Here is a 22,619-nt window from a genome sequence, read left to right on the forward strand (position 1 = left end):
GGAAATGAAGTGAAGAGAACCTGGCTAAATTTGTCTTGCTGAAATAACATTTCATGGTTCTGTCAGAAGAAGGAAAAACTAAAAAAAAACAAAGCAAAACAAAAACAGAAGTGGAGACAAAACAAAGATGAGTTAGGAGAAGCTTGCCTTCTCTCTGTAATATCACTTCCCACAATGAGACTAATTTTGGTACTTTCCAAATTTAGTTATTCAGGATACTTGCAAAACAGGCCCTCATTTTTAAAACACTTCCTACATTTTAAGGCTAAGTTTGCATCACTCCCTATTGCAAGATCATCTCAAACTTTTTCTATTTAAAAGTTTGCTTCTTGTCATGTTGTATTTCTTCTGATGCATATGATGTTCTCTTTTTACCATTTAAAATGCCCTGGAGAACTGGTGTTTTACCATTTCCTCATTTCTAAAACTACTTTGTGTTGGCTTTTCAGTTCTCTTGATAGTAAAATTAATAAAACACTGGAATTCTTGTAAATCAAATTGGATGGAAAACATTTGAAGCAAAGGCAGCAGTATTTAATGTGTAAGTTCAGCAATATTAATCCCCCAGTCTATATAAAGAACACACTTAGAAGTTTCTAAATTGAAAGGTTTTAATGGGGAAATAGTTGACGATCTCAGGGCACTCTTACTCTTTCTTAGGAAGTGTTTTGACAGCAGCTACCCCACATATTCACAGTGTTCTCCCTATCTGGATAACCTTTATATTCCTAACCAGGTTGCTTTCTATGTCAATGTTTTGTATGTGCAGGGTACAGTAGCAGGGATGTTGGACAATAGGGATTGAATGCATTTCAACTTACATTGTCTCTTCTCTGTTTACTTTCAGGATTTGGTTACTACGCACAGTTCAGAGATGAGTTGCTGGAAACTGCTTGGCTGCATCAGCAACTAGAGACATAAAAAGCAAGTCAAGAAAAACAAAACTGTAGACACCATCGCTGACCAGCTTGAAGAGCATCAGCAGTGGAGAACTATGACAATACAGCAAGTCCTATTACTTCTGCTGCTCTGGATGTGGCTGCCACATCCCTGCCATACAGAAATGCTGTTCAGAAGGACTCCTGATCTCAGACCCAAAAGCTTTGGAGGACGTGCATCAGGGAATGATGGAAAAGCAATTCACCGCCAGAAACGAGGCTGGATGTGGAACCAGTTTTTTCTTTTAGAGGAATACACAGGATCTGATTATCAGTATGTAGGCAAGGTAGGTTTCTCATTAAGCTTTCTATATAATAGTCAAGTTTACTTATTTTTCTACAGAGCCCTAGTTTCTATGTTTTATTCTAATGCATAGGAAGCAGATTTCCAGGCAAAATATATATATATATATATAGTTTGTCCTGATAGAATCACTAAATTAATGTTGCTAGTTATTCAGTTATTCAGAAATATTTGAATGAAACAAATGAAGACACCTTTGACAAATTTGTTTGCTTTAGAACATCACTCCTACCAGCAGCCCACTCAGTATCTCTTCTGTATCAAAACATAATATTTTATAATTCATCATAAAATTCTGTTTCAGCTCTTTCTCTTTGAATATTTCATGTTTCATACAAGATAATGCATTCTTTTTCTGTGCTTATGTTTGAAGAATGCAACCTATTTTGAAGAAAAAATATTCTTCCTCTTTCACTCTCCCTGAATCTCAATAAGCTGCAGTGAGTAAAATTCATTAACACCCGTGTGATAGAAATGAGATGGTTAGGAAGTGAACTACAATAGAAGTCAGCAGAACTGCACATGTGACTGCGTAGCATACTAACTGCATACATAAAGCACACCTGAAGTGTCCTTTAAATTATTTTCAGCTAATGCTTATGTTTTACCATGGGATTTATTGAAAAATATATAATGTATAATGTCACAATAATATTCAAACAGGTACAAGGAATTAACTCAAAATGGTAATTTGCTTGAAAGCAGAAGTTAGTGTCAGCAGTAGTGGGTACCAGTTAGCACAAATGGTTGCTGGTAAACACAGAAATTTCATTTTCTATAATCCAGATTTTCATTTTTTACATGGTTTTGAACTTGTAAAATATTGCAGAGAAATACTGACTTGTTGAAAATCACAGAATCACAGAAGAACTGAGCTTGTAAGGCACCTCTGGAGATTATCTAGCCCAACCCCCCTGCTCAAAGCAATGTCAGCTAGAGCTTGCTCAGGACTATGTCCAGTCAGATTTTAAATATCTCCAAAGGTGGAGACTCCACAATCTCTCTGGGAAACCTGTTCAAGTGGTTGAGCACCCACTCAATAAAAACTTTGTTCCTATATTCAAAGGTAGTTTCCTGTACTTCAGTTCGTGCCTGTTGCCTCTTGTGCTGTCACTGGCCACCACTGAAAAGAGACTGGCTCTGTCTCCCTCACTCCTCTCCATCCAGTATTTATATATATTACCAAGGTCCCTCCTGAGCCTTCTCTTCTCCAGGCTGAACAGTCTCAGCTCTCTCAGCCTCTCCTCTTACGAAAAACGCTCCAGTCCCTTAATCTGGCCTTTTGCTGGACTCTCTCCAGTAGCTCCATATCTCTTCTACTGGGGAAGCCAGAACTGGACACAACATTCCAGATGTGTCTTACCAGAGCAGAGCAGAGAGGAAGGATCATCCCTCTTGATGTTCTGGGGATGTTTTTCCTAACGGACCCAAGGGTGCTGACGACCTTCTTTGATACAAGGACACATTGCTGTCTCATAGTCAGCTTGCTGTCCATGAGGACTCCAAGGTCCCTCTGCAAAACTGCTCTCCAGCCAGCTGATTCCCAGCATGTACTGGTGCATGAGATTATTATATTATAAAAAGTTTCTTGAAAGGATTAAGAATGTTGGGGAGTTTGAGAAAGGAAATGCTTACTAAAATTTAAGAAATTTAAATACTAAGTAACAATTTAAGACTGCAAGCTTATGAATGAGTTAACTGCCTTTTGTTTCCACTTTTTATTTGTTGCTTTGAGTCTGTAATCTTAGCACTAACATTTGAATGATACAGCCATTTCCAAAGCATGTTGAGAGCCTTGTAAATAGTTCCTATATCTATTTCATACACTTATCAAGTGTAAAATCATGCCTCCCAAATGTTCCAAAGTATTTAGGCCAGTTCCTCAGTCCAGGCCAGACTGATAGCTTATGAAAATTGACCTTGCCCACAAAATGGGAAGTGTCACTGTATCAAAACACTATGCTATTGTATTTGGAAATGTATTACTTCCAGAAGTCCCAAGAAATAAATAGCTTTGCAGGGCACCCTGAATTTCAAATTATTTAGGCTCCTTCAGAAACCTGCTGATTACTGTCTTTTATTGCATTGGTTTTGAATATTTATGATCTCAAATCACATAGTGAGAGTGAAGGCAGACTCTTTAGAGGAAAAAGGGTTAAAATTTTTATAGGCTAACTCATCTGCATTAGAAAAAGAGAGAGAGAGATGTTGATAAACAGGGAACTACTTTGGTTGATAGAAAATAAGCATTTGTAAATGGGAAGTGCTAAGCAAAGATAAGTAAAGAGTCAAATAAAGAGTACAGAGCTGAGAAGAAACTTTAGCATTTAAGACTGCACCTTCACCTTTTTTGCTCTGCTTAGAGCAAAAGCTTGTTAACTTGGGAAAGCAAATTTAGTACTAACCTGAGTATATAAAGTTGCCCTGTAGTAATTTTCTGACAATTTTGGGAAAAGTGTAGAAAACACGTGCAAAAGGAAGAGTATCATAGCATTGTATTTGCACAGGGAGAGTTTTACACAAAGGAAGCAAAATGAAACAGAGATTATATGTGGAGCTAAAAATTGATTGTTACTCTAGTTAATGTTTTAACAGTCTGATAGTCCAAATTCTCAAATTATTAGAGAAAAAAGAATTAATTATTAAAATAATAGTACATAAACTTTATAGTAGCTATCTCTTTTCCCTGGTGTTGCACTCACCTTTCCAAAGGCCACCTGAGTTGTATAGTCAAAACGTTTCTGGATGTTTCCTTTTATCTGATTTTATCCAAAGCCAAAATTATTTCAGTAGATGGGTGACATAAAATGCCACTTTTCTGTTAATTTCTCTGCAACATATTTGGAGGTGGTGTTTGGAAATTTTATGAGATAGTAAGAGCACAAGTTAGAACTCAATGATTTGTGGTCAATGACTAGGAGAGAATGTTTGTCATGGAGAGTTTTCAGTCAAAAATAAGTACTGTGTGATTTTTAAAATTGACAAAAGTAGTTAGAAGACAAACGTGCCAGTGAAAGAATCAGCAGAAATTCCAAAACTGAGGCTACCAGATTCATCTGGATTTGTGATTTACATTTGCTTGCTTTCTGAGCTCATGATTGATATATTTTTTCTTGTTTCTTATCCTGCATCTATATATCTGTCAAGGGAGTTTGAAAACTGTTGAATATCACATTACTCTTGAAACCAGTGTCTACAATTCACAATGCAATTTATGCGTTCATTTATTCACTGTTTAAGTCAGCTTGAGAATGTTCTACTAGAATAATATAATGGAAATGACGTTCAATGAATGAATGGGATACATAATCCAGTAACAGCTGAAGAGTTCCTTGTTTAAGTCAACCATGCTTGTGAAATGGTGGTAAAGTACATATTGACTGATTATGGACATTGACTGAATGCTTCAGGTCAGTATTTATTATTATTATTATAAGAAAGAAGGATGGTCATCCTTTCCTTCATGTAATACACAGCATCCTGAGGGTAGAAATCAAAATGACATAAGTGAATTTTGTATAAGGAAAACCTCAAATAATAATTACAACTGTAGTTTCTAGTGAAGGTTGAAGCCATAAAAAAGAGCAGTGTGGGAAACCAGACTTATATATATGTATTACATATATAACTATCTTTGCAAAAATATACTAGAAGACATTAATTCTGAGACAAAGTACTTTTCCCAATTTCAGAGAAATGATGCAGGGATGTTCAAAAAGAACCTTCAACCTCATATCAGAAAAATAATTTTATTCATATTTGGGGTTAGAGTTATGGTCAATACTTCCTTCATGTCTTTTTCTGTGCAGAAAGTCTATGTATGCTCTATTATTCTCTCTTAACATACAGAAAGCTGATTCATAATTTTTATTTCTTTTTGCTAGTATATAGTTTCAAGGCCCATTTATTATTTTTCAAATAAAGTGATACAATTACAAAGTATTACGCATTTTCAAACTTGTTCTGAAAAACTTCAATTTATCATGAGTACATCCAGAAAAAAACATTTTTCTTTTAAATCTAAAAATTATATTCTAACAGATGGTGTAAAGAACAGAACATGTCAACCTCACTTAGTTCCTCTCAGTTCAAGAACCCCAACACAGACAGAATTCTGAGGAAAGGACTTGGAATATTAGCAACATATGCATACATGACACAGTTTCAAGAACAACAGTTACTGGTTCGTAACCTATCTTTTCCTTTTAGTAATTATCTGTGTCTATTGACACTGTGGATGATACACTACAGAACTGGTACCTGAAGGAGGGTCCCACATCCTTAACTTGATGAAGTCTGAAAGACAGCTATCCTAAAAGTAATATTGCTTTTAGATACCTCAGCAAAAGTGTAATGTGTAACAAAAGTGTGAATGGAGCCCAGGACAACTTACGACCCAGTCATAAAGATCTAAAGTAGGGAAACCTCAGATGTTGCTTGAAGTCTAGATAAATGTATATGTATTGGAATTAAATATAGTTTTAAGTTAGTATTGCAAGTATTCCTTCATATTGGTTAGTATTGTTAGTATTGCTTAGTATTGTTTTCCAATGAGAAATATTTTACACAGAATTTGGCAACATCAGAGGTAAAAAGATGCATTTTCCTGAAAGTCCATGTTCTGTCAATGTAAAAGGATAAAGATTAGCTAAGATCAGATGTGCATAGAGTTGTCACTGTTAGAGAAACGGTCAGTTTTAAGGAAAGATTAAACAAAATAATTTCCTGGGGGAAATGAAAACCAGAAACCATCCTGGGCAGGAATTATGAATGGACTTTTCTTTCTGATGAAGCAGCTACCAAAAATACTGGTTTGGGAGAGAGAGCATGTTGTCTTGATTTCAAAGGGTTTGCCATCAAGCAGGACACACACAAAAAAAGATCCCAATGAAGTGATGCTGTTGTAGTGGTAAGATGAAGACTTACCAAATCCTTTCAAAAACTTCTGTATTTTGATTCCTGAAGAGTGTTTCTACCATAGCTCTTTTTTTATGAAGACCTTTGGTGCCATGAGAAACTAAGGAGTAGGATTTTGAACTGAAAGTGCTCATATGCAGGCTTAATATTTGGTATGAAGATCTGGTTGAGCATAAAATGCCTCCTTTTCAGGTGATGGAAATCAGCTCTGTGGCACTGAAGTTCTGTAGAGGTTGAATTTTCAACTAGAGCAGATTCTTGTGATGGGGATCAATGAAGAAGAATGGAAAGGGAGGAAAGATATTCTGCAAACTGAATAAATGAATTGTGATCTGCTGTTACTAGGACTCAGCTGCCAAGGAGAAAGAGGACAGCTTGTCCTTTAACAGTTTCCACTTGGAATTTTTTTGGTGTAACGCTACTGGATGCAAAAAGCAAATTGTTCACAGCTGTGTTCAAAAATCTTATCTCATTGAAGATACTGCAGTGTGGTGGAATCAATAATTGGACAACGATATTTAGAAATTTATTTATTTCTCAGACTTAACACATAGGCTGTGAAGAGGGTTATTTAAGGAACTAATTTATGTCAAGGATATGAAAGCTTGCTTTTGGGAGTACATGTGTGGGGTCCTAGATATTTCAGCACAGGGCAAGAGTGTCAGAGTGAAATATGTTTCAATTTCTTTTCTTTTTCAAGGACTGGTTCTTCTCTACCTCTTCTTGCAGTCCAGAACACAGGAACTATGATGGCTTCTCAAAACACATGGTGCAACCATTGTTTTTCCATAACAGCAGAGGCATCAACAGCTTCCTGTAAGATTGACCTGGAGGCTGATTGATTTTCAGTGAGTGCTGAGATGAAATTCTTTCTCAAACTCTGTTGGGATCCAGCTAGTATGGAGTTTATGACTATAACTGGTTAGATTAATGATTTACTCTAAATTGAAACATGCAGAGGGTTTATATTTTCTGTTTGCAAAAGGACTGTTCCTTTGGAAACCTCAGTGTATGTTGGAGTCTGACTTCTTGTTTCATTAAACATCTGCAAAAGGTATTGGTGGTAAAGAGCTAACCTGGCTGAATAGTAAGTTTTTATTCCCATAAAGAATGAATTAGTTAGCTACTGTACTGGATGTATCCCTACAAGACACTGCGTTTTGCTGGATGACACAGCACAGAATTAACAGACAGTTGTTGAGAAATGTGAAGGCTTTGTAGTATCTACCAGTCTTTTAGTGAAGATCAAAGAAGCGACAGTTGTCATGTGCCTGAATCCAGAGCCAGATATATTTGTTCAAAGGCTGTGGATCCCCAGATGTCTGTGTGTATGAGTTTCTTATAAGTGTTGTCAGGTAACAAGAGAAAAGGGGTTAAGACATTTGGGTAGGGCATACTGAGAGCATGCTCAACCCAACTGCTTAAGGGGATGATCCCCAGTGTAAATTATCTGATGGCCATTTTGCTCAGATGTGCCAGGCACTGTAAATGAAAGACCTAAGTGAGCATTCCCAGTTGCTTCTTTAGACTGGCAAATCTTGGAAAGGCTGAGGAAGAACACAGACCTACCGTGAAACTTCAGTGCTTCACAGTGAAATAGTACTGGAATGGATTACTGTCCTTTTAGACTCCTTTTTAGGAGTGCAGGCCACATCCAGCAGAGCTGAGGGTAGATGTTCCAAGGCAGTTTTGCCCTTCATGGGGAGTTCAGTGTCAGTATTTGTTCTGTTAAGGAGAAATGCTGGATGCATTGAATGCCTCTCTGCTTAAAATCTGTCCTTAAAGACCAAACAGGCAGACTGCTTTGGGATTGTGCTTTTTCTCTAAAATGGTAGTCAATAGGACTGTTCGTCCAACCAGAACCACATAGCACTGCAAGAGACATGTTTCATAAAACCAGTGGGGCCTCATCAGATGCTGGTTGCTCAAACTGCCAAGTGAGGTATTAAAGGAGATACAGTATACATTGGTCAGAAAGAAAGAAAGGAGGGAGGGAGGAAAGGAAGGAAGGAAGGAAAGATATAGGCAAGCAAAATGAAACCAAAAGACCTAAAAAGATGAAAAAGTAGCCTAACTAACAGTGGTGTCATTCAAACTCTAGCTTAGGAGAGAAGATCTGGTTTGACAGAACTGAAAGGGAGCGTGTCCTATATTTTTGTTACTGTATGAGTTGGACACAAGAGAAAGAGCTCAGAGCATGCCAATGCCTGTACAGGTGCTGCTAGGGAAAAACTGCCTGGCTGACGGTGCTAATCTAGTTGTAATCAAATGAGTATGTCTTCTTTACCAACCGGTATGGTGAAAAGAGGGGAAGCACCATGCTTCCAGGTTTGTACCTGCGTCAGATCTTCACTGGCAAGGAAGTCTGTGCCAGTTCCAGGCTCACATCACGTATCCATACATAGCTAATTGCCAGAGGACCTTGAGTCACGTGGCAAGTGATGCCCTGGTGAACAAAGTGATCCATGGTCCCAAGAAGACAGAAACCACTCTCTGAGACTACAAGACTCCAAATAGAGGAGCAAGTCAAACCACATTAAAAAGAACAGTAAGACACTAAATTGCTTAGGTAGACATATCTATCTATGTCTTAGGTAGACACATGTAAATGTGCTTCAAGACAATAGCTTGAAACTAAACACTAAGCTTAGACCAGGACCATTTTCACTTCTATAGGTACAGTTTTATAGTTTTTTTACAGTTTTTTTTTTACGGCATACTTTGCATAATTTTAAAAGTCATGATAACTGGAAAAGTTAAAGTAAATGAAGTGGGATATTATCTCTAGAAGTTATATTTGCTCAGCTTTCAAACAAATACCAATTTGATAGTCTGTTTTTGTTTCTACTTGGCTTCTGTAGGACCATAAGTATTATATTTAATAAGTTTAACAGTATTAAACATATGTTTAACACTGTTAATGGTCTTTAATTGAAATTCAAAGCGTGGAAGCTGCAATAGAGCCTGAAAAACATGAGGTGGTTTTAATCATCATTCTTTTTTTCCCCTTAACGAAAACAAATTAAACTGCATGCCATTTCTTGTAGGAGGTGCAAAGTAGAGGAAGCTGCTCATTGAAATAGGTCTTGAAACATTAAATTCTGCTGAACAGTATGAGTTATTAATCAGTTGAAAAAGAATTGAACTTTCTAGTTCTTCCTGACCAAAATGACCCTTCGCAGGCATGTAAAAGCTTTCTGTTTCAAGCACAGCTTTTACGTACTACTACTGGTATGTTTAACTTCTGAGGTAAAGCATTAAAATGTATTTCCCATTTGCTATCACGTGTCATGGGCAGCCTTTTGCCCTTTCTTCCCCAGGCTTTCCCCGAGGCTGAGGGGCTCAGCTGTGCCCGGCGGTGGGGCCGCTGGAGCCGGCGGGAACCGGCGGGAACCGGCTGGGGCCGGTCTGGCCCGGGGCAGCCCCCAGTCTCTCCTCACAGAGGCGGCCGCCCCTGCAGCCCACGATGGCCGACACCTGGGCACCTGCATCCTACATGATAACATATTTAGCTCATGTATGTTAAAACAGGTTTTTGTGATTTCCTTTTCCATGTGTCAATAGATCTCAGTATTGTGTAATCATACACTATGCTCATACTTAATTTTAATCTGCTGTGAATGCTTCACAAATACCAGTTTCAAAACAGTGTGGAGGTTTTGCTTTGTGATTTTCTATATCCATCTAATTGCTTTCATGTGCTTACCCCTTATGCAAATACTTTTCAAATCTACTCAAAAACTAATGCAAATGTGAGCAGGGACTAGTAGCTGAATACTGTTTTTCTGTCAAGTAACTTGAAGCTACGCCTAATGGCATTCAGAGCTACAAGGTAGTATGGTAAACGCAAGCCACTGGGAATGTATGAATGGTTTAATGAAAACTTGCTAGTTTTGATAGAAGAGTGAAGAAGATTATTAAACTTCTCCATTTTACTTTTTTTACACATTGATATTTGAGTGCAAGCCATTTATCAATTTGATGAGAAGTTAAGTGACAAAGAGACTGAGTGGTCAGTATGGTCCTACTAGTCACTGGGGTCAGTTTCCTGCCACTGCCTTTCTTAGTCTCTGAGAAAACTATTTTTAAAATGTTTGACTTTTTTTTTTCCTAATAATCCCAATAGAAGTGATCTGCCATTTTGTAACTAATTTCTAAAAGAGACAATGCCGTTCTGTGCAAGCACAAAGTGCAGTAGTGTCGATCAGTTGTTGGGAAGATTTAGAGGGAAGATCATCAAAGTTATGGGCATCCCTTCAGCAAGTATACAATCCCCAGTAAGAGGCATTTTCCTGCCTTCATGCAGAAGACCTGTAGTTCTCTTGCATGGTTTCCAAACTCAGAGTTTGTACCTGATTATGCATTGCACTTAAAAAGGCATAATGCTTCAAAATAATATAAGAAGCAGGTAAGTAGTTTAGTCTGAACTCTCCAGTTCCTTTCAGTTCAATTTCTCTTTCAATTTTAAAATTGTATCTGTTTGTCACAAAAAGATATTCCAAAAAAGAAAGAACTGATAAAACTGAAACAGTTTGTATTCAAAGCCATAGCTCAGGAAAAGTAGAGCGCACTTCATCACAGTACATTCATTCACTGAAGGAATTAAAAAAAATAATAGAAAAGGGAGCTTTAGAAATGTTTGACCTACACTTTGTTTGAAATGATAAATGTATAAATAGCCAATAGTTTCAACAGCAATTCAAAGGCTGATGCTTTAGGGACTTTTTTTTTTCCTCTCTTGTGGTGTTTTTTTTTGTTTAAATCAGATGCAGATGACCTTTTAAATATCCTATATACACAGATAGCAAGGAAGAGCCGGCGGTAGTACTGAGGGAAAATCGGTGACTTGCAACAAAATACCCATGAGGGAGAGAGTTCTAAGAAATTAAAAGTTGATGTTTACCCTTTTAAAATGTCTTCCTGCTGGAATATTTTCCTTATATTTATGAGTGTTTTTGTCTTTAAAGATAATTAAAAATAAGTGGAACCAAAAAGGCTGTAATAGCAAGTTCTTTCAAACCCTCCAATGCCTTCTGTTTTGAGGCAGCAAGTACTCTACAGTCAATGTATCAGAAGTCCCTGGCAGACAGAGTAGGATTTGTTTGCAGGCAAAAACAAACATCATTGTCCAACTCATCAGTGTTAATTCCTCAAACTAAATTATTTCTGTTTCCTGAGTCTTTTAATAGCTATTTACTTGAGAGTGTTAAAGAAGGGCTGGATCACTGAGGGGAAAAAAATGCCCTCTAATTTGACAATATTTTGGTCCATAGCAATTCTAAATGTGCAACCATGGATGAGTTCATACACTCTTCAAGTCTGAGAACAGAAGCTGTCTTGTCTTCATTTCAAAGATCCAATTCACAGACCATCCAGTTAGCTGAAATGCAGGTGTGAGGTACCTTAAATGTCTGAATCACACCTAACAACGTAGAAAGGCATTAATGAATAGTTAGGTGGCTTAGCATGCTAAAAGGCATGTCGAAACAGAATGTATGCAAGTATCTAGATGGAAAATATGAGCTGAAAGAAGGAACTTTATGTTCTGGGATATTCATGATATTGTACTTTTGAAAAATATGTAGTTGCAAAGATTACTGCCTGCACTGTAAGACTCGGGTGGCTGGGCACACAAAATTTCTGTGGGAAAAATTTCTGGATAATTCCAAGAACATGTAAAAACTGAAGAAAACCTCAGTGCTCAATTGCAATTCTGTTCAACTCTTCTGTTCCCCTTTTCCTAGTTGTAGAAAAGCCTTGCTCTTTCATGTTGGCTCACACTGATACTCTGTGCCTTTCTTCTATTTCTGACACCTATGGTCTTCAGTCCAGTTATGCTACCTGGATTTAGCATTATTGTTTTACATGCGATGCAGACCCACACTGAATTAACTTTTCTGGAGTCATTTTTATTTAGGCAAAAGTGTAGGTGCCCTCTCTGCTTCTGATCTTTTATTCCTTCAAACCTGCCTTTCCTTTCAACTTGCCTACATATATATCTCAAAGCAGTGGTGGGAAGACATGAACATATTAAGTTTCCTCTTGATGTAAAGTTGAGAGTAATCTTACTGTCCTTCATTGCCAAAATTTTGGTGCTTTCTGATTTATGTTTATTGCTCAAAGAGTGGTTGTCCTTTCTTAGTAATTCTCAAACAAATGCCATTTATTAAATGTTGTGGTTTAACCCCAGCCAGCAACTAAGCCCCACCCAGCCACTCGCTCACTCCCCCCTGGTGGGATGAGGGAGAGAATTGGAAGGGTAAAAGTGAGAAAACTCGTGGGGTGAGATACAGACAGTTTAATAGGTAAAGCAAAAGCCACACACATAAGCAAAGCAAAACAAAGAATTCATTCAGCACTTGCCATTGGCAGGCAGGTGTTCAGCCATCTCCAGGAAAGCAGGGCTCCAGCACGCATAATGGTTACTTGGGAAGACAAAACGCCATCAGTCCGAACGTCCCCTCCTTCCTTCTTCTTCCCCCCAGCTTTATACACTGAGCATGACGTCCTATGGTCTGGAATATCCCTGGGGTCAGTCGGGGTCAGCTGTCCCGACTGTGTCCCCTCCAACTCCTTGTGCTCCCGCAGCCTCCTCGCTGGTGGGGTGGGGTGGGAAGCAGAACAGCCCTTAGCTCTGTGTAAGCACCACTCAGCAGTAACGAAAACACCCCTCTGTTATCAACACTGTTTTCGGCACAAATCCAAAACATAGCCCCATAGTAGCTACGATGAAGAAAATTAACTCTACCCCAGGCAAAACCAGCACATTAAGACAAGAGGGTTTGAAAGAGAGTTTGGACTTGATGATTTGAAATATTTTAGGGTGAAATTGTGGTAGCAAAAAAAACCCCAAACTGAAAAAAACCTACTTTGTAGAAGAACTTGGAAGATTGCCATTGTGAGTATTTTGTAAAGTGGCTGTGTGATACAGTAGAGATGGTCATGCAGAATACTTTGTCTCTTCCTCATCCAAAACCAGCTAAGTAAAGTAGCAACCTCTCTTTTCTCCCATTTACTTTAGAAACTGCTTTATGTTATGAAAATATTTTTTCTGGGTTTTCTTCCTAAAAAGTTTTGATAGTTTTTTGTAATTACATATAATTTAGGAGTACATATGCTGCAATGTAGTGATTAGTAGAATAAATTATACTTGATATGCAGAGACATGAAGTAGTAATAAAGATTTCTTCCTTCTATATTAAGAACCCCATCTTCCAAAGAGAACTTTTGCATATCCTTTTTTGAGGTATGGTATTTGATGTAAAATATGCATAAATTCAAATTTCTGGGTCTCCATGTTTATGATTGCTAATTCCATTACAAATGGGATCTTGAGGCAGTAGAAATATTTAAGAAATATTATTTTGGATTGAATATAATAATTAACAACTATTACTACCTAGGCAATCATGGTTATAAATTATCTAGCTTAAATGATAAAAATTATATTGATATTTTATATTTTGACAGTGAGAAAAATTACTATTGCGATTGTGTAAGAGGTGAAGTAAACAGGGAGAAAAAATGAGAGTTCTATATAAATTTTATGTTTTATAGAGTAGGAATTTAAAGAAATGTCATGAAACAATCCATTTTGAGGAAGGAAACAGAAAAGATAGATAGGATAATGCAGTGTTCCAGTCCATGTTAGTAAAATTTTGGAAAACTTTTAATGAAGTGGAGGGACTTATGAAACGCTAAATTAATGTGACAAATAGAATATATGAGCTTCAGGAGAGGCTAACTGGATATAGCCAAATAGAAGATAAATACACCTATGACAGGACAGAGCCAGGAAATATATAGGACTTTTGTAAATTAATTTTTTCACTTGCAAAATTTCACAGAACTCTCCACTCCTTTTGTACTTAAAAAATATCTGTCACTTGTAAGAAATACTTTGTGGGAATATGGCCACATTTTTACACAGTGATGCTACTGAGATTGCAAGCTCCACAGAGGATTCCTCAGAGGACTTAGAGATACCTTTAGCAATCAGGAGGGTGTCTTAGGTCATTCAAAAAGGATAATGAGTCTGCTATATAAATAATATAGTTGGAAGATAAGGAAACTGATTGCTTAATTATATCTTTAGTTAGGTCAGGTTATGTGACAGACCATTCTCTATGTGTCAGGAGTGGCCTGTTGTCTAGTAAAAGCCAAGTAAAATAAATGTAATAGCTAGAGGACTACTGAGTGGTGTGACACAGAAAAGAGCTGCATGGGATTAATCAAGGCTTATCATTTAAGAATAATGGTAGAGATTTCAGTAATACGGATGTATTTGCTAGGAAGGGATAATGATGTGCTACAGAAAACAAAGTCATTGAAGGAGCAAGGAATACTATTTCAAGTGCTATGTAATACTGTGTACCATAAAAGAGAATTAGGAAGTTTTCTGGGAATAGTGTAGAATTCTTTTTACTGCCAAAAGAAGAAAGTAGGAGCTAATAGTGCACAAGGCAAGAAATAAAGCCTCATGAAACCGGCCTAATTCTGGAAAAAAAGAGAATGCAAAAGCTCTCTGTGGTTCTATAGACAAAAGAAAATGATTAGCGGGTTTTGGTATAAATCATAAAGGAGTAATTTATGCCAAACCAAGGAGATTTAAAAAAATTAAATAAATAAAACCCATACCACAAAGAAAACCCAAGCACCAACAGCATAACCAATACAGTATATTTTATAGGAAATTAGGAAAATGGAGATTAGGTAAAGAGTGCTTGTGATGTCTTACAAATGCAAGCAAATGTCATGGAAGCTTTATGGAAATACTGACTGGGCCTATCAGCTGATTACCAGAGTTCCCATAAATTAGAAATAATTTTTCATCAGTGATGTAGTACACAGAACACATTTTTGAAAACAGCAATTAACATTGCAAGGGAAAGTAATTACTATGGAGTACAGTTCTTAATTTGTAGCAGTGAAGGTCAGGTTGGGCTTTCTGTCTCCAGTAAAAGTAGTTGAGGAATACAGTTCTCCAGGTTGATGATGCTGTCTTGTGTGTTTACACACATAATGTATAATGCTGTGTATGATTTCTGCCAAGATTTATACCCAAATCTGGTTATTTTGGTACTTTATAGCCTGATAGAGGAATTATATAGGCTGCTTTGGTAGGAGAAGTTTTAATTTAAATTTTAATTATAGCTACCTACCCAATCTTAATACAAACACAATTAAATTCAGTTAAATTTCACTATGTAATTGTAATTCCCTATGTAATTGAGGTGCCAACAAGATGTCTACAAGGCACCATTGTGGATAAATCCCCCAGACCCTCTTCAGGAGCTCAACATGCTGGGATTCCCCTCTTAAGTGCCTGTATACTAATGCATGTGGTATGGAGAATAAATACGAGTTAGAGATCTGCACATAGTTGCAGGGCTGTGATCTTGTTGGGATTACAGAGATGTGGTGGGATGGCTCCCATGATTGGAGTGTTGCAATTGAGGGATACAGGCTTTTTAAGAAGGACAGGAAGGGAAGACAAGGAGAGGGAGTTCCTCTTTATGTGAGAGAGCATCTAGAGTGTGTGGAGCTCTGCTTAGGGATGGAAGAGGAGCCAACAGAGAGTTAGGATTAAAGAGAGAACAGGCAAAAGGAACATTATAGTAGGTGTCTACCACAGGCCACCTGACAAGGAAGAAAAAGTGGATGATGCCTTCTAAAGGAAGCATACAGAGGGTGGAAGCAAGGACAGATAACGTGGGAGGAATACAGAAACATTGGCCAAGCTTCCAGGGATGAAGTTAGGAAAGCTAAAGCCCCAGTGGAATTGAATCTGGCCAGGGATGTCAAAGACAAAAAGAAGGGCTTCCAGAAGTACGCAGGAGAGAAAACAAAGACTAGGGGAAATGTGGGCCCATTGCTCAATGAAACAGAGGACCTGGCTACACAGGACATGAAAAAGATGGAAGTACTGAATGCCGCCTTTGCCTCAGTCTTTACTAGCAAGACCAGCCTTCAGGAACTGCAGGTCCCAGAGACCACAGAGAAATGTTGGAGCAAGGAATATGTATCCTTGGTGGAACAGGATCGGGCCAGGGAATACCTGAGCAAACTGGACCTCCAGAAGTCCATGGGCCCTGATAGGATGCACCCATGAGTGAGTGCTGAGGGAGCTGGCAGATTCATTGCGAGGCCAGTCAATAATATTTGACTGATCATGGTGACTGGGAAAAGTACCCGAATACTGAAGGAAAGCACCACGCCCATCTTCAAGAAGAACAAGAAGGAGGACGTAGGGAACTATAGGTCAGTCAGCCTCACATTAATCACTGGGAAGGTGATTGAGCAGCTAATCCTGGAAACCACTTCCAGGCACATTAAAGATGAGAAAATTATCAAAAGTAGTCAGCATGGCTTCACCAAGGGCGAGTCATGCTTGACCAACCTTCTGTGATGAAGTGACTGGCCTGGTAGATGAAGGGAGAGCAGTGGATATTGTCTACCTGGACTTCAGTAAGGCCTTTGAGACTATGTCCCGTAAGCTACTCATACAGAAGTTGTTGATGTATGGGCTGGAAAAGCAGACTGTGAGGTGGACTGAAAACTGGCTTAATGGCCGGGTCCAGAGGGTGCTGATCAGCAACACAAAGTCTAGTTGGAGGCCAGTAGCAAGTGATATATCCCAGGGATCAATATTGGGTACATACTCGTTTAATATTTTCATTAATGATCGGGATGATGGGGCAGAGTGTAGCCTCAGCCAGTTTGCAGATGACACAGAACTGGGAGGAGTGACTGATGGGTCATGCTGCCATCCAGAGGGACCTCAACAGGCTGGAGAGATGGGCTGACAGGAACCTCATGAAGTTCAACAAGGTGAAGTGAAAAGTCCTGCACCTGGGAAGGAACAACCCCAGGCACCAGTATATGCTGAGGGTTGACCAACTGGAATGAGCCTGGTGGTTCTGCTGGACCACATGAGACAGCAATGTGCCCTTGCCGCAAAGAAGGCTAAAGGTATCCTGAGCTGCATGAGGCAAAGTATTGTTAGCAGGTCAAGGGAGGAAATCGTTCCCCTCTTCTCAGCACTGGTGAGGCCACACCTGGAGTGCTGTGTCCAGTCCTGGGCACCCCAGTACGAGAGAGACCTGGGCATAGTGGAGAGAGTCCAGCAAATGGGCCGTAAGGATGATGAAGGGACTGGAGCACCTCACGTATGAGGAAAAGCTGAGAGAGCTGGAACTCTTTACCCTAGAAGCTGAGAGAAGGCTCAGGGGGGATCTCATCAATGTATATAAATACCTGAAGGGAGGGTGCAAAGAGGGCAGAGCCGGGCTCTTTTCAGTGGTGCCCAGTGACAGGCCCAGAGGCAATGGGCACAAAGTGAACCCCAGGAGGTTCCCTCTGAACATCAGAAAACACTTTTATGCTGTGAGGGTGACTGAGCACTGGCACAGGTTGTGCAGACAGGTTGTGGAGTCTCCATCCTTGGAGATACTCAAAAGCTCAAAAGCTGTCTAGACATGGTCCTGAGCAACTGGCTGTAGATGGCCTTGCTTGAGCAGGGGTGGCTCGGACAAGGTGACCTTCAGAGGTCCCTGCCAACATCAACCGTTCTGTAATGTAATTTTTATATAATGATTTGAACTATAACTTCTTTACTTAGTAATTGGTATATAGATGGGATTTTTCTTGAGAATTCTCTGGAATAATGATTTCATAATTGACTAAATGGAGAAAAAATATTGATAGGTAAATAAACATGTGAGTTGCATTTAAGGGTTTATATGTATCCCACCTCTCTTCTCTCACAGGTCTACCTTTAATAACTTGACTCCTCTTGTACAGTTATAAAATATCAATACATCTCTCCTGGACTATGCATCTATTACATGAATAGCCCCACTGATCTTACTGTGATATAAATGAAGCTAGGATTGATCCAAGACATCTTTGTCCCTCTTTGTTTGAAATCTTATAATATTAGATATAGCATCAGTTCAGATGCATCAGTAGTTTCCTGAGACATATGAAAAATATGTCTGCTCTCTTTCCCTCTCTTCCCTTCCTCGGGATTAAATTTAACAATAATAATATATTATCCTAGATATTACTGTTTTGGAAATTATTAAAATATCCCCTTAATGTTTTTTATTCCTTAATTCTGATATATACTCTCCACCTTACCTGACATTTTCCACTTCCTGGGTTGACAGACATTGTCTTTCAGTTCTCTGTGGTATATTTATTGTTGCCCCAAAGTATACCTCTTCCAAAGATACATATACTTTAGAATATTCTTGAGGAGAAAATGCACACATAATAAAGGTAGAAAGTCTTCACAGCTCTTACTAATTTACATGTTACAGTGATTTCAAATGGAAACAAAGACAATCTTGTTCAACGTGTTTTTAAATGGCCTCCAGCAATAGACGAAATGAATTAAGCATCATTATTCTTAATGGTGTTCTGCATTTGTTTAAAAAAATTAATGCAATGCTTTTTATGTATAGTGCAAATTGTACATTAGGATATATAAAAACTAATGCTGTTTTAATGGTTATTTTGTTAATAACTAGGGTACTTCAGGAAAACATATATAAGCTATAATAAAAAAATTATTCTTAACAACAACAAAAAATTACCTAAAATTGCTTCTTAATTACCTCTTTGTTGTCATTAATGCAGAGAGCATGAGGATTAGTGGTGACTTCTTCTTTAAAAAAACCAAAACTTAACACAAAAACCCCCAAAGCTTTCAAATACATAAAAGCTGTTCTGAATTCAGTAAATGAAAGGTATGTGTTGTTTTAGCATATTAGACTTCCTAGGCCATTCCTTGCTGGATTAGAGAGCTTGTTCTGGAAACTACTTAATCCTTTATACAATATTTAATACAGATTTTTATTTTAGTCCAGAATCAGCCAAACAACGTAAAACATAAAAAATATGTATGGTAAAAAAAACCCAAAAACCCAAAACCAAGTCTGAGGAAAATCTTATCAGACATATTTCTATCCTGACACCATAGGTTAGTGTACAGAGACTACTCATGGAAGTAGAAATATAGGCTTGTGCCACATCAAGCTGAGTAGAAGGAGGACCAAAGAATGTTTCTTCGTTTAGTCCACTTTTTTAATGAATGGGAACCTGAACAGCAGACATAAGTCAGGATTATTTTTTTTTCCCCTTTAACACAGGAATTCTCTTCTGCTTATTCATACCCAGTCATCTACAGGAGGTATTACCCCAAGCCGCCAGAAAGCAAGGTCACTTGAGTTTCACTGACAGTTCTCTACTTTCTATCTTCACCTGATGTACAAACTGTATTTATTACATTAAAATTGGAAGAGAACATGCATATTGTCTCATGCAAGAACTCTTTGGTGTATGAAATTCAATTAGTCTCTAGTTCATGTTAGCCTAATGCTTGTGTGTCGTCTGGAGTGGAAGCTGCAACAGTCTAATGAAGCCGAAACTTTCTTGTTCTAGCTCTCTGAACATCAACTAAAGACCTTGGTTTGAGGAGGGAGTTCGGTTATTGGCATGTTGACTCAGTGCATCTGTGTAAGACTCTCTGTTGCTCATATGATGTGTCATAAAAAAAGAAACTGCCTTTCTCAGCTGAAATCCTAGAAGATTTTGTCGGTGACAGGACCATCTACCTTCTCCAGATTGTGAATCCTCCCTTTAGAATACGCTACAATAATGGGGAAAAGATGGAAGTCTAGTGATGGAAAAATACCTTTGCTTTATGATTAGTTTGTGGAAATTGCGAATCTTGCAGATGATATCCCTTGGTAATGAAGGTTGTAGGGAGCTGGGAAAATAATATTTCTAATACTGAGATAGACATTGCTTCACCAGGGATGTGTAAAGGAATCCTAAAAATATTATTAATTTTAATTTATCTCTTACCATTTTAAAACATTGGTAGGAACAAAGAAAAGTCTTGAACAGCAAGGAGCTACTATAATCTTTCTCAATAGAAATGGTAACAATGATTTTTACCTTTCCTTTGGATAATGAATCAAGTTAAAGTAAACTAATATGATCTGAAAATGCACTGCAGACTGGAGTTTTTCATTTCTGTTTGTTGCTGCTTCTCAGCAAGCAAAAGAATTTCAGAGCACTCCTCATCTTGCATTACTTGTTATGCATCCATTTTAGTTTGCTCTCCCTTTATCTTTCCCAGTCTCACAAGATTTTCTTTTTGATATGTGCCGCTTTCTCTTCCACCTGTCTCCTCTTCTAAATAACACACAATGGCACAGGACTGGCAAACTAACAATATAACTGACTGAGAAAATTAAATGTGTGACATCTCATTATAACTTAGTGCAAATTCTTGCATCGCTGAAGAGAGTTGTTTCAAATGTTACCTTGAAGATAAATGCAAATAAGTGAATCTCTTTGGTGAGTAAAATTTGGCATGGCAGTTAAATCTAGCAACTAAGAGAATACTGCACAGGACATGAGCTAGTCTGAAAATCTTTCAGAATTAAGTGCAGCTAATGTTAAACATCATTTAATAGTTCAGTTCATGATGCTTAAAATAAATATCTCCATTTGGGGAGTTCTATATCAATTATTCTCTACTGATTTCAGGTCAAATCTGCCCAGTGTTGTGATTATGTTTACAGAGACGATCATTATTATTCTACAAAGTATCCAGTGAAGGTCGTAATGTTATATGTGCTCTAGAAAACTTAGAGTGAAATTGTGAATGCTTCCACAGGTGTATTTTGGCATCACATGGCTAATATGATTATTTAGAAAAGAGCTAATAGGTTACAATTTTCCCTGAAATTTGTCCTCAGAATTAGGAGAAATCCAGGACTTATTTGAATAAAATCTAAAGGATAGAGTAATTCAGGAGTGTACTGAAATCTCATTGTTACTGTGATACTTGGATTAAATTGAAATGTTGACAAATATATTGCAGAAGAAAGTAGAAAAAACATTTTCTAGATTATACAAATAAAAATTACTATTATAAAGTAGGAGAGTAAAAATGTGTTTAGTGAGGTAATGTTGGAATAGCCTGTCACTTGGTAAAGACTACAAAAAACTGTAAACTGTATTGGAAAGACTCCTATACATTATAGCATATTAAATTAAGATAAAAAAATAACTTGGACTGCATTAATGCCTACAGTAAGAATTCAAACTAAAGGCTCGTTTGTTAATACAGTCATATTCTGGTCCGTAGTTATCTGAACACCATTCACTGAAAATTCATGGAGGCATTTCTGAATCTGAAATTCAAATAGAAATAGGTGTGAAAAATCTTAAAGTCTTTATCTGGCATTGTCATAATTCCAGAAGTAGTTTGTATGATAAAATGGGTCTGACTAACCTAATCTGCTCTCTGTTTTTCACAGTAGCATCTTCTGGCTTTTTGGTGAAAATAGGATTAACACTTTGTATGCTATTAGAAAAAAGTCCACAACCTTTATAGTCAATTAGGAGATTTCAGACTTGGGTGGAATTCATGGGGGGGGGGTGGAACCCGTACTCCTGTAAGTGGCAGGTTTGATTTGAATAATTGGAAGTCAATTAATGTAGAAATCCCATGCTGTAGTTTTCAAGTAATTTTTAAAGCAGAATTATTATGTTGTTCATCTAAAGTCTTCCAAAAGATGTTTTACAAAGATGTTTTACAAAGATATTTTACAGATCTAAAAAGATATTGAGCTGAATTTGATTGTGACATCCTTTCATTAACTCATATAATTTATGGTTGCCTTTATTTTAAAGAACAAGGTAATATATATTAATTAACTCTGTTTTTATTGTGATTGAAGAAAAAAGAAATCCATCTTTTAAAACCTGTTTTTCTCTCTGTCTTGGGTTGGTAACTCAGTTTCTTTTTTGAGTATTCACATAACATTCTATTTTGTTACTCTCTCTAAATATTAATTATCTTCTGTTTAGGAATACCTTCCTTTTTCATTTGTATGAAATCCTTCTCAATTTAAAGGTTTGTTCAACCAGTTTAGATAGATGACCAAATATGCAAAACTGTCTTTCACAGTAATTGCAATTACTGTATGATAAAACTGGGCTATATAAAATAAAAACAACAGACATTCTGATTTTCTATACAGTGAGAAAAATTATATATAAAGTACATATACCACTGACAGCTGAAAAGGCAAGTATTTCTGTGGAAGAACAGCAAGAAATTCACTGAAACAAGAGTTTGCAAAATATCAGTGACAGATATGAAAACAAAACCACATCTTCACAGCTGATCATTTTGTGCAATAAAATTGCTAAATGAAACAGATGTCTCTCCACTTCTCAGCTTGGCTGACATGAATCACAGATGCCCATTAGCCAAAATAACTATAGGAAACACTTTATACTAAAAGTAGCAGAGAAATATTTCACAGAATGTTTTTTACTAGAGTAAAATGACAAAACTTTGCAGTGCTGATTGACACACTGCTCACGCATTTCAGAGCTGGGTAAAGATTCGGTGTTCAAGCCTGTCATGCACA

At 37.6% G+C, this 22,619-nt stretch overlaps 1 protein-coding gene across 1 annotated transcript in view; it reads left to right on the top strand.

Moving 5' to 3' along the window:
- The window catches only part of CDH10 (cadherin 10), a 98,464-nt gene that overhangs the window by 40,561 nt on the left and 35,284 nt on the right, over positions 1-22,619 (top strand). Inside the window, exon 2 of the mRNA XM_075052450.1 lies at positions 848-1,225. Coding sequence (XP_074908551.1) covers positions 995-1,225 — 231 coding nt within the window. The 5' untranslated portion in view covers positions 848-994. The remainder of the gene's footprint in view (positions 1-847; positions 1,226-22,619) is intronic.

This window comes from Buteo buteo, chromosome 20 (genome assembly GCF_964188355.1).
Source record: "Buteo buteo chromosome 20, bButBut1.hap1.1, whole genome shotgun sequence".
Classification (NCBI taxonomy): Eukaryota; Metazoa; Chordata; class Aves; order Accipitriformes; family Accipitridae; genus Buteo; species Buteo buteo.